We start from the raw sequence: 13,026 nt of genomic DNA on the forward strand, positions 1-13,026 counted from the left end.
ATATGATAGGGGCAGAAGAAAATTTTCCAGCATTTGAACTCTGATTTCCAGTGGACTGAGGAATTCTCCTTTTACAGGAGGCAGTCTGTATTACTGATAAACCATACAGTCACAGACATTTGCCCCTTTGCACATTTACAACCAGGCCATTTTAGTAGGCCAAACCCAGTCTCAGAAATTACAAAACAGGACGCCCTCAAAACTAAACACTTCTGCAAGGTAAATCCAAAGGACGAGTAGTGGCTGGAGCAACCCCAGTGTAAAATGAAACAAACGGAGCTGCACAACATTTGAGGAGGTCCTTTCATCCAGCTAGCAAGATGAAAAGGAGACAACCTTCCTGCCAGGTAGATTTCCCAAAGGCCAGGGCCCTTCCTCTTCCTTGGCACCAGGTCCTCCTGACATCATTGCTCCACTAAAGTTTGCAAACTAATGCAACTATACCACTTTGGTATGGACCCAAGAACTGTCTTAGTCCCGACCATACTATACCACAGATGCATTGAATGCAAAACTCTAACTTATAATCTGCTTTTCTTTTTTCCCTTTAAAAAACCTTTCTTAATAACCCCCCTTGCAATTCCGTATAGTCTTATTTTGCCAGCTCTAATTCAAGTTTTTTCCATATCCAAAAGTAAACTGGAAATTGCTGATATTTCTCAGCAAGTGTTACTGTTAATCACTTAAAATTTGTGTCTTGAAATAGCCTGTCATTTTACTAAACTGTTCTGGCTTCATTCACCACACTTATAAATTCATATGTTTTTTGAATTTTTTGTTGTCTGGGACATGAAACAACAGAAATGAAATGCACTACACAGTCATGTTTATATTTAAAATAACACATCTGTACATTGTAAATAATTTTTTTTCTATTGCCTGATTCACTAAGCAAAGGCTAATAACTAGGGACATAGTATATATGGCACATCCTCTAGAAAGTTTGTTTCTAGCCTGATGCAGATCTCTGGACTTCTGTCCAAGTTCAACCCGAAATAACAAACAGTCCCACCTGGCAATTGTACCTAAACTGCATCTTTCAGAAGATTTCATTAGTAATTTAAGAGACAGAATTAAAACTAGCTCCATCTATAAAAAATAGAAAGTCATTAAAAACAAGCAAACTAACCACAAAACAGGTGTTACCACAAAGGAGAATCCATTGAAATCCATTAAATAAGTAAGCTTTATCTAAAGCACAAGTTTGAACTGCCAGAGTTACAGAGCATGCTCTGAACTACAAGAGAGAAATGCTACATCATCCAATATTCACATGTGTAGAGGGAGATAGGCACATAAGAGATAGAAAGTAGGGGTTCACGAACGCTTTAAATTAAAACAGAATCAAATCAAAAGCGAAAAAATAATCAAAATAATCAAAGGAAGCCTAACAATTCATCCTAGCAATGTATTACGAAACTAACAGAACAAAATAGTTCAGTAAATGACAGGAAAAGGAAATAAAACTCACCCTGCCATAAAGGAAAAAGTCAGGGCAGGTTTTGGATAAGCTGCAAAATGTGCATTTTTGCACATACATACATACACACAGATTTGTCTCTGCCTCAGATCCACATCAAGGAATAGCACTGTTGCAAAATTAAATACCTGTATCCAAGAGCCATTAAGGTGTTTGCCTCACTGTGCAAAACCACCCATTTTTTAAGCTAAAAAAATGAAGATCCAGTATGACAGGATATTTAGTGTTCTTTACATTCCTTCTGTCTTATAATAATTTGGATTCTACGTACCATTTCTCTTAATTGCCCAATGCAAACCTCGAACTGTAGAACATCTTAAGCAGAATACTATAATTTGTGATCTTTTTAGGTAAATAACTTGCTGCTATTTCTTGCTGAAAATTACAAGCAAACAGTTTCTGAAATAAGTTCTGAATCTAGCATCTATTCAGACATTAAATGTCAATTGCAAAGGGATTATTTACCTATCTGCCTTAATTTTGACCATATGTGGTCAACAATTTAGGTATTTGTGTATTCATGTCACTTGTCTATGAGATGTATTAGTCATATTGCCTTTGACCTATTTTTCATGAACAGTGATTCCTCTTCTACTGAGCATCACGACTCTGCCAGCCCAATGACTACAAGCTATGAATTGACAAAAATAGAGCGGAGCCTTAGTGCTATTTATTTGCAAGGACTGATTTCCATATTGAGGAAAAAGGGAAAGATAACACACCACAATTTGCCCACATTGGTAATTTTAAATAAAGCCTCATGAATGATTAAAATCCACATGCTGTAAAACTCACCTTCACTATCTCTCTGCTGATGCATTAAACTAAAATCAGTAATAGCAGAAATGAAGTGATATTGGTCTGACAAAAGAATGACAAAAATAGAATTACACGATATGGCAGATGATCTCACACAATACAGACACAGGAAATAAAGAGCATAAATTTACTTGAACAAATTACAGACTTAAACTGAAAATAAAGGAATCGGGATTCCTAAAATCTGTCTGAAAAGTACCACTCCTTTGCAGAAAAACAGAGGACTACAGACATTGATTTCTGCTCTTTTAACAGGTATCATCCCTTTTTGCATTACATAGCATTTGCATCAGGAAATGGTGCTTTGCATTAGCTCTGCACTGTTTCCCAGAGGACTGCAAATCTGAGATTGAACTGCAAGTCACAAGGCTTTCTTATAATTGCAAATGAGAGCACATCATGACACGATCCCTTACCTCCACAACTGGCCCCATCAAGATGCACACTGGTTTGGACTGATGAAGGGGTTGGATCCTTGGGTGCCGGCAGCTGAGGAGTTTCCTCCTGGGTTGGCAGAAATGCAGAGCACAGATCGGTTTCGAGGGCTTGTAGCTTCAACAAAGAATTCTGCAGACAAAAGCAGAACATTGGGCTAGATAGAGAATAACAAAATACAGAGATAGCTCTTCAACTCACTGAGCCCATCAGAAGCGCCTGCAAAGGGGTGTTCCACTAGCAGCTCTGAGAGGATGTGCAAGAGAACAAACGCACTATTCCACGAGTTTCCTCACTTCTGGTTATTTAAGTCCCAATTTAAACGGATTATTCGTGACACGTGGGAAAGATGACATCGTCAGCAAAAGACAATTTATTCTAGGAAGGCAAATTGAGATGGTGTCCCTTTTCTTGGTCTTGAAGCAATACACTAAGCAAGTATTTCATTCATTGGGCTGACATCACAATCTGATGATATTATGTCCCTCCCCATTCACCATTCATAAAAAAAAAAAAAAAGGTATCCCTCTCCAGCCTATTGTGCAGTACACAGCAGTGAACAAAGAGTTACTGAGAATACACTCCCTCACGGGATTCTTGGAAGAGATTTTTTTCGACTGGCTTTTTTAGAGATACTTCTTTATGTAGACATTGCTTTTATGTAGGCGGCTGCTGCTTCTACAGGGCAAAAAGATCATTTTCAATCTGCTGCAAAGGCAAAATTAACAGATCATTGTCACTTGCTACAGACAAATCAATGGGAATGAGACCCATTATCTATAACATCACTTCCAGCTACTGTGTCGTGCTTGGTCCATTTCTCATTTTAATCTTTAATGCTGCATGCGATATTCAGCTGTACAATCTGACACAAGCATCTTGCTGTGATGTAAATGCTGTGAAAGCCCTAATCACCATCCAACTGGGCGAAATGACTCACTATTGATATCCCGTGCATTCAGCTCCCCTTTCTCAAGGGAAATACAGCTTTCAGCTTAAAACAAAAACACACAAGGCTGTCTTAATAATCACACAGCTGGCACATTCAGAATATACATAAAATGTTAAAACACTCAAATGGTACATATTTGTAAAGAGCATTTTCTGAAAAAAAAAAATCTGAGTCATAACATAAAAAAATATTCCTTAAGTTCATACCCTAAAATGCTGCTTTTTCCCTACTGCATCAAAGATCTGAACCCAATTTATTGATTCATTTAAAGAAATAATTCATTTATTGGAATAATTTCCCTTGTGTAAGAATATATCACCTATTTAGTAAGTAGTTTAATGTATTTGTGCATTATTTTAATTGTAATACAGCTGTTTTATAAGCCCAAGAATGCCAGCCTTTTTTTTTTTTCCTTTTTTTTTTCTTAAAGAAGATAAATGAATTTGAACGAAAACAGAAGGGAAGACTTTCAGCCTTGATCCTTTTATAGAATTCAGGCAGTGAAAAGGGATTGGAAAGTAGCTCTTTCAAGGAGATACCTCAAAATAGGGAAGTTTTGAAAAAGCAAAAAGTGATTTTTTCCTGTGAAACTAAGTATGCTGGCTTGAATGGGCACCCATGGCACTGGTTCTTGAAGAGTTTTCATGACCCATCAGGCCTCATTTTCTACAACCTCTCACCCCACCTAGACCCAGTGTGGCTGTGGAGTTACCACAGCAGATGGGCAGTGTTTTACAGTAACTATACAATTTACACACTAGTGAGAATTCTGATCCCAGCACTGACCTTATCGCATGGACCTTTAGCAAGCACCTTTCCAAAGTTTGCAAGGGAGTCTCTAAGTCTCCCAGTCTCTACGTCTCCCAGTAAGGAGAACATAAACAAATAACCGACAAAAACACCTAACCTTCATGGACTTCAGCATTTGAGAAAAAAATTCCCAAGTCAAGAAAATACATTTTGCATCACTATTTCTTATGATACATTTATGGCAAGCTCAGTATAAAAGCATTCACACAGACTATATTGTTAAACACTATTTCAGCAATGCCTGTGGTCTAATTCACCAGCTGGTTTATACTGAGTTTTATATGATGTTTTTTCACCCATTTTTGGAAGGTGGGTGGATGGCAAATTTCCAGCCCCTGCCAAATACTGAAAAAAACACCATATAATAATGATAGAAACACCTTCTATAATTGCCTGAATATGCCCTTGACAGAGATTTGATGTAGGGACAAAAAGAGTAAGAAACTTTTATCGCTTTGATGTTACCAGGGAAATGAATCTGGAGTATGCCATCAACCTCATCGTACTCCTAAAAAACACAGTTGACTACTATACTGCAGCCACAGCACACCATACAGGAAAAACCACCACCTGTCCATGTACAGACAGTTTTAAGCAGCGGCCAAGCAGAAAGCTGCCTAGGGTCATCAGCTCACAGGCAACAGGAGGGTCCTACTAAAGGGTAGGGATGACCCTGCTGCCTGCCCTGCCCTGCCCCTCTCTGAGGGGCTGTCTGAAGTACCGGCAAAGGCCGAGCAGCCAGGTGGATCCTGCCAGTCTGGGACCTGCAGAACAAGTTAGAAGCAAATACAAACAGCTACAATACATAAAGAGAGAGGGAAATGTTAGGTCACGGCAGGTACTGTCATAATTTTAGGTAAATTCTTTCATGGAAAACCAGTATCACTGAAGAAATTTAAGCTATGGCATGTTATAGCAGCTGACAACCTCATCTCAAATACTTCAGACTTGATGCTCATTCCAACTTTATTCTGGTGCCTAACACTAGTGCTATGCAATAATTCCTGATTCGTGCTAATAGAAATGAAAGGACATACTAATATTTAAAATGGATCCTTAAGTTTATTGGAAAGAAAACCAATATTGTCACCTCTTAAGAACAGTATTTTGCAAATTTGAAAAAGAAGCAATTATAATTGTCTTGGGAAAGGGTTTCTTATATTCGCTGTCCTTTTAAGTAATTGACAATTCAAAGAACTTGAGCTATACCAATTCCGCTAGAGGAAGAAGAAACAAAATCCTGCATTACTGCAGATCAAAGATAATGGAAAAATATAGACATTTACAAGAAGTCCAAGGAAAACAGAAAGAGATGCAGTGTGGTATTTCATTCCTATTTGTAATTCCTGCTACTGCTTTAAGAAAACACAGTCATTAAAGTATTGTACTCTTGTCTGCTGGAGAAAGCACAGTACAAAAGGATCACCATTTGCTGGGGAAGCTCAGCCTGTAGTAAAGAAACCATCTTTACAAACCAGCAAGCTTGTAGACTGTACCCACTGACCATCTCTCTTTCCAGCAAATGATTATTAAAAATCAAGGGTTGAGGCCTTAGGGCAAGGAATTATTGAGATGACAGATAACTTCTTATATCTAAAGATAAATACCACGCACCTATACTCACACTGCTATATCACTCTGGAGAATGTGACGCTGAACGAACAAATGTGCCCTGTTTATCACCAAAATTCTCTGGCAATGAATGTAAGACCCCTGAAATAGATTTATATATATATATATATAATTTAATTAATTTTTTTAATTGGTGCTATCAATACCTGCCTCTCCAGCTGAAGGTCTCCTGCATGGGGCCCTGTAACATCAGCCGTATGCGCTGTGTCAGTCAGCATGACCAGGGAGCTGCATCCCAAGAGAAAACAATGTGCGAAATGGAGCCTCACAGCCCAACAATATTTCCCTTGTTGCACTAAGGGCTATGGTACCATTAAGCCTGCTAATTAATCAGTGCTCACAGCAAATCCCCAGAGAAAGCAGATAGCTACCAATGGCCAAAAGAGAGCCATTGCTGTTAGAAATAATTTTGTTCTCTGTTTCATTTGATTCCTGTGGAAATGTAAGATCTGGTAAATTTAGGAACTGAGGAAAGAGGGAAAGGGAATGGGTCTGCCCCTTCCCATAGACCCTGCCCAGTGTCAGAAAAGCCTGGGCTTGGTGCAGTCTGTGTAAATTGAAGCTGCCTTTCCCCACACTGTGTTTCTGAATATTCAGGATGGCTGCACCCTGCCCCGGGCCTGCACCTGCCCACCCCGGGACAGGAAGGCAGCTATTCCACTATATGCAGTTTACTGATGGATTTACTGGATTTATGAAATCAGCTGGGGCAGAGAAGGAGAATAATCCAAGCTTTCAGAATTTAATGGCCTTTGAAGTGATTCATACAGAAAGGAAACTGAACAAATATCAGCCCGTTCAATTTCCTCACCGTAAGGAAATTAAAAGCAGAGCTAGAGCAGTGACATATAAAAGCATCTCCCTTGCCTTTTAATCTGAGAGTTGAGGTTAAAATAAGATAGGTGTATTTTATATGAATATAAATAAATCTGTGGTATCTGCTAGGGCAATACTTGTGTCTTGAGGCAAATGACATTTCCAATTCAAAATTTCCCTTACGAGGAACAAACAAGCAACTCTAAGATAGAACAAGATATGCCCTGGGTTTGTATAATGTCGCAGGTGACCAGTGAGGAGAGACAACAATTTCTCTAATGCAAGAAGGGAACTTGTTTTCTAATGACACATTTCCATTTGGGTTTGAAGGAGACCTGAGATATACTACAATCTAAGATTTTGCAAAAGAAAGTTAGCACCAGAATGTAGCTCTTGCTCATTCCCCATAAATGATTTGCATTTTATTTTAATTTCTGATCTATTTATCTGTTTTAATATCTCACACTGTTTTTATTATAATATTTTATCTTAGCCTTTAAGGAATCCTTTGCAAGAATTTTAAATCTTGTAATTTAAATCTTGTGTGTAGCCAGGAGTTGGACTCAAAGACCCTTGTGGGTGCCTTTGACCTCGGGATTTTCTATGATTCACCAATTTTGGTTCTGGAAATTCTGGTGACATTTGCAATGGAGCTTCTCAGAAGAAATGATTATTTAGTAATTTCTCCCAGGACCTTAATTGGCTTGACCAGTGCTGAGAATACTCCCTTATATTGGTCACAGAAAGTGCCTAGTTATTATCAGGATTTTCAACAGTGAGCTGCACAACGATGACACAAATGCACAGGAAATAATTAAACGTAAGGAGAAAATTAAGTCTGAATTCCTTCAAAAGGACACGTTGTGGTTTTCTCCTAATGAAAGTCAGGCATCTATTAATAGGCGTAGATATTCAGTGGCTCATTATGCAAACAAAGCTGTTTTTCCATGGTTTGACAGGAATAGACTTCCTTTTCTCCACCTGCCTTTACTGTCATCTTAGTCTACACTTAAAATTTTGTCTGCTCCTTGTTTAAGTCCAAGCATGTTTGCAGTACTATCTTGAAGTATTAAGTTTGGTCTATGCTAGTATGCAGATACCCTTGTTTGTGGAAGATGCTTTATAATGTTTGACATTTTCAGTAATTGCACAACTTGTTTTTGGCCTTCCGTATATTGCCTTAACTGTGACAGTTTAGCCCAGGCTCATCCATGGTCACACAGACAGTTTCTTTGTGCACTACTCTCATCCTGTGCTCCTGACATAATCACTATGAAAAAAGCTCCCGTTTCAAGTGTCACAGGTGTTATCTGGCTTTCCTTGCTTTCTCTCTTCCCTCCAACTCTCCCCTCCTACTGACAAGCCTACCTTTCAGACTATGTTGTACAGTTCATAGTTTATTTATACAGGATGTAGCAACCTTGAGATCTTATTTTTAAACAAAACATAGTTGATGGTTGAACATATTTAAGCTGTAATATGATGAAAAAGTCAAACGTTCTTGCAAGATGGCATTTCATTTAGTCAATACTGAATGTTTAATTCTTTTCTGATCACAGATAGAAAGCAGCATAGTTCACTTAAAATATTTTTAAAATCTCTTGCTTCCAACTTTTAAAACATTATAGTAGTCTCGCATCACATTATTATGCTTTTCTCCAAAACCATGACTAGAATGATTCATTAAAAAGCTAACCTAAAATTCACAAGTGATTACATTATTCCAAGAGCTGAGAATTAACAAAAAACAAATATTTGATTCAAAATTTGTAACATATTTCAACTTTTGGTTACACTCACCTCACTTAAGCTGTGCAGTTGCTCAGTTGCTTCCTTTCGTGAAATATATGCTTTCTGATCCAGACTACAAAATAAAACAAGAATTTTCACTCAATAAATTGCTTGTATGTACTGCAAATATTTCAAACTTTTCATCATGTCTGTACATAAATTGCAAGTTACAGGATATTTATTGAAAAAATAACATTTCTATGAAAGTTACTTCTGTATTTTATACCTCTTGCAAAAAACACTGGTGATTTTACGGAATTCTACATAATATATTTAAACTCTGAATGAGAACGTGGAAACTATAACTTTAAAGTGTGGGCTCACTCTGTCATACAAAGAGTCCTGCAGCAGCATGATTGGCTCTCAGCATCATAAGCTAATAGGGTTAAAGCCAAAAATAAGTCCAAACATTTAAACCTAAGTACGATTTGTCCTACATGCTTTAAGTTAAGAACAAAAGTTTTCCAGTATCAGAGCCATAAAGAATAAATCTTTCTGTATTTCTACTTGACGGTATTTTAGGCTCCCAGTCTTCAACTTTCTGCTTAAGTTCTCTTTTGCGAATTTCACAAAGATTCACAGGACTCTCATGAGGAGTTGGAAAACCTTTAAACAATAGAGATTTCCATGTTTTGTACTCTCACTTAGCAGCCATCAGTGTCCATAGCTTTGCTTTTCTCTCAGTGTATCACCGCTTCTCCATGCAGAAATAGGAAAGGAAGGTCCTGGACCAGCAAGGGGAAAATCTCTTCCCACTGACTATAGCTAGTGAGAGGATTGTGCCACATCCAGGCAGATGCAGTCATATCCTAGGACTCCACACGCACACCAGCTTCAGGGTTAGTTACAGGCATCTATCGAGGAATGAAACTGAACCCTAATAAAAACCTGACGTGGATTAGGTGAGAAACCTGCAAAGCCTCATACCACAGCTCTATCATTTCCCAAAGCAGAGGCTTTCTTTCCACATAAAACTTCAAAGACTGACATGGGTGTATCACAAGTTGACTTGCAACAACAGCATTCAGCTGAAGCAAGAAAACCATTGCTGTCTCAGAGAATGAGATTTCTCATTGCTGAAAAGGTGGCAATATTTGTTCAAGACTGGTCCCTGCAAGAACTCACTTGTGGATGTGATCAAAATCGTTACAATACCCGGATTCCTTTGGACAAAATAATTCATATTTTTCAACCTATTGTGCTCAGTCTCATCCCAGCAAAACCAAGCAGTTTTAAAAGTCTCTAGAGACAACAAAGTACAGAGATACACAGTCCTTTGTGTAGTTCTTTACCAAGAACTATAGTTCTTCATAGATTTACTAGGCATTTAAAGACTGAAATGTGCACAAAGTCTGCCACAAAAACTTTCTATACTAAAATAGACGTGATAGTTATAGCACAATGAACATCCACTTGCCTTCAAAAAGGCTCTGAGATGTGCAATTTCTGTAGGAACAAAAAGGAGTCATTTTGGTGGTGGTACACGTAGCACCAGCATGGGAGGCCTCACAGGCCAGCCAGCCCGCACCTCAGTGAAGATACATTGTTCAGAAGTATATGAGTGATTGCTGGAGGTACTTAAGCAGCAAGGTGCCTTTGGCTGACTGTTGTACCAGCATCTATCTACATGTCTGTATAGCTCTCCACATGTATATTCTTTGTGCCATTTCTCCTAAAAATGAATAGCAAACATCTCTGTAATGTGAAGAGAACAGAAGGAAAACCAAATTACAGAAGCAAAAAGATTAATGCCTAACAACTGATCTCTAGCTTTTACGCAGCAGCAACAACAGTATGAGGCAGCAGAAAAGAGTTTTACAGGACTGTGAAATACCATGGGGAGCCAAAGAACTAATTGAATGGGGAAAAGTGAAATGCTCATAGTTTTGTTTAATAACATATAAGGAAGGACCTGCAAGACTACAAGCAGCTGAAGAATCAATCCACTAATGAAGTGAAAAATAAGGACATCAGCAGTTCTCATAGGTGCAGGATGATATTCTACATAATTCACAGCTATATCACTCATGAATCTTGCACTCTGGAGGGTAAAAAGTTTACAGCATCCCTGCAGTACTACCTCTCTCATTCGAGATGATGTACTTGTCTCCTGTTTTAGGGATGCAGAAGTCTTGCATTTTACTCTTTTTATTTCACTAAAAATACTAGAATAAGATGTTCTTAGTTTTGTGTTCTTTGGATTCAGAAGATGCTAAATATTTTTTCTGAAATCATTAACGTTAATAACCATTTTTGTGTGAAAAAACATGAACAGCAATCTATATATGCTGAGCTAATCCTATTCTATAGAGTTTGGGGGTGTGCTTCTTTGTTTTCACCAAGATCAACCACTCTGCTAGGCAAATGCAGGTTATCTGATTGTCACCAGGCAACAAAGGGCTTACAATTTAATAACTAAGGGTTGGATCCTACTCTCATTAAAAGTCAATCACAAATTATCCATTAACTTCAAAAGCAGCAGCAAGAAGCCCTAATTTTCCATCTGTACTGAGAACATTAAAATTATTTTGAACTGCAGCTGAAATTTTGAATAATTGCAGGCAACCCTTATTTTGTACTATTGACGTCACATAAAATAATGAAAATGTAATTCTCTCTATAGCTACTATTCAAATATGTGTAACATTATTCTTTACAAAATATAAAAAGCCTGATCTCTCACCCTTCCTGCAGTCTGGCAATTCTGGCTTTGGCAGAATTATTGTGTTCTGCTATGGCACAGATGACAAAGATTCAATCCAATAACATGTACATTTGAAGCTTGTGGACATAACAAAAAAAAAATCTAAATGTTAATTATCATAACAGAGCTCCTAACAGACTTCAAGGAGAGGACGGATTTGCATGAGCAGTGAGCTGTTTAAAAAACAGACCAAAACATGTAAAGTATTGAATTATGCATGATACCACTTCTAAACCCATATAAAATTCAAATAAAAACACATAATTTTAAAAACTAGAGAAAATGTTTAAACCTAAGCAAATTCAATTCTTATTTCCCAGATTAAAACCAGAAAGGAGCATTACATTCTATAATCTTGACATCTCCAGCCTTTACACTCCTCCCAGTTCTACCTCGGATTAGGACTAGATTCCTGTATGTTTAAACCCGTGTAACCCTGCATTACACTAACACCATTCTCTGGAGACATTTATGCACCACAGTGCCACATGCGCTCAGTGTCTTGGGCCAAGTAATGCATTAGAGGTGCCATTAGTGATAACTCCTTGAAAGCAAACTCTACTCTGTGCTGTGGATTGAAACCTCTTCCAGATTCACTTTCAGTCTGTCCTGGACCCATATTCCTTCCTCATCTCCGGTCTGTCTATCAGTTTTACCCTGCCCACTGTGAGGATGGGCTGTCAGGAGAACAGCTCAGAAAGTGTAGTCTCAGTACCACATCAGGGGACTGACTCAGCCTATCCAGAGATTACATTACATGGGTTCACAGAATGGCAGACCCCACAACCGACACACCTCAGCATCAGGGAAATGGAAACATCATTTCTGAGCCTCACAAATGGCAAAAAGCACTACAAAATTCAAACATACTCACCGCCTCATACAGGGCTGCAAGTAAATGCTTAAAAAGCCGGCTTATGAATCCTTAAAAAGCAAAGCAGAATGACAACAGGCTTTTGGATTAACATAGAATGTGGACTCTCAAAAAAACATCTTTAAGGGCACAAGACTGCTTGGCTACTCTATGGGCAGTCCCTGAATGCTGGAGCAAGCAGACATCCAGAGAGCCAGCAGAGCATTGTCCGTCTCAAGTTGCAGTAGTTAAAGCCTGGCTGTGGACCACCATCATCTGCTTTTCTTATTATGAGTGCCTCTCATACTCACCAGCCACAGTCCTTATTTGGGCTACAGTAATATGCTTTTTTTCTTTTTCCCCTGTGTCATACCACCACCACTACTGCCACCTTTTTTTTTTTTTTTTTCTTTTTTTTAAGGTGGATGGCAACGCAAGAGTTTGCTTGTGGATTTTCCATTTCTTGATACAAGAAGTATCATTAGCACCTTATACATCAATATTTTAATATCAAGACCCCTGAAGAAACTGCTTTTAGGAACTGATCCATCATTTCGCAGCAAAACAGTGCTTTATCAGCAAATCAATATTTGCTGACACAGAGGTAAGCACAGACACAGACTGGTCATGATGAATTTTTGCCAGATCGGAGGGAGTATGGCCAGGTTTTCTCCCGGCTTGCCTGGCCACCTGCATGGGAATGAAGCCTCCCTGGCTCTGCCTCACCCATGAGG

The 13,026-nt window shown here is 38.4% G+C and overlaps 1 protein-coding gene across 3 annotated transcripts in view; it reads right to left on the minus strand.

Moving 5' to 3' along the window:
- The window catches only part of FAM13C (family with sequence similarity 13 member C), a 128,591-nt gene that overhangs the window by 19,787 nt on the left and 95,778 nt on the right, over positions 1–13,026 (minus strand). For all 3 annotated transcript variants that reach the window (XM_040563654.1, XM_040563655.1, XM_040563656.1), the window contains 3 exons: positions 8,745–8,808; positions 2,716–2,866; positions 2,276–2,341 (listed from right to left, as the gene is read on the minus strand). In XM_040563654.1, the coding sequence (XP_040419588.1) occupies positions 2,276–2,341; positions 2,716–2,866; positions 8,745–8,808 (281 nt within the window). The remainder of the gene's footprint in view (positions 1–2,275; positions 2,342–2,715; positions 2,867–8,744; positions 8,809–13,026) is intronic.

The sequence above is a fragment of the Cygnus olor genome, chromosome 7 (genome assembly GCF_009769625.2).
Source record: "Cygnus olor isolate bCygOlo1 chromosome 7, bCygOlo1.pri.v2, whole genome shotgun sequence".
In the NCBI taxonomy this organism is placed as follows: domain Eukaryota; kingdom Metazoa; phylum Chordata; class Aves; order Anseriformes; family Anatidae; genus Cygnus; species Cygnus olor.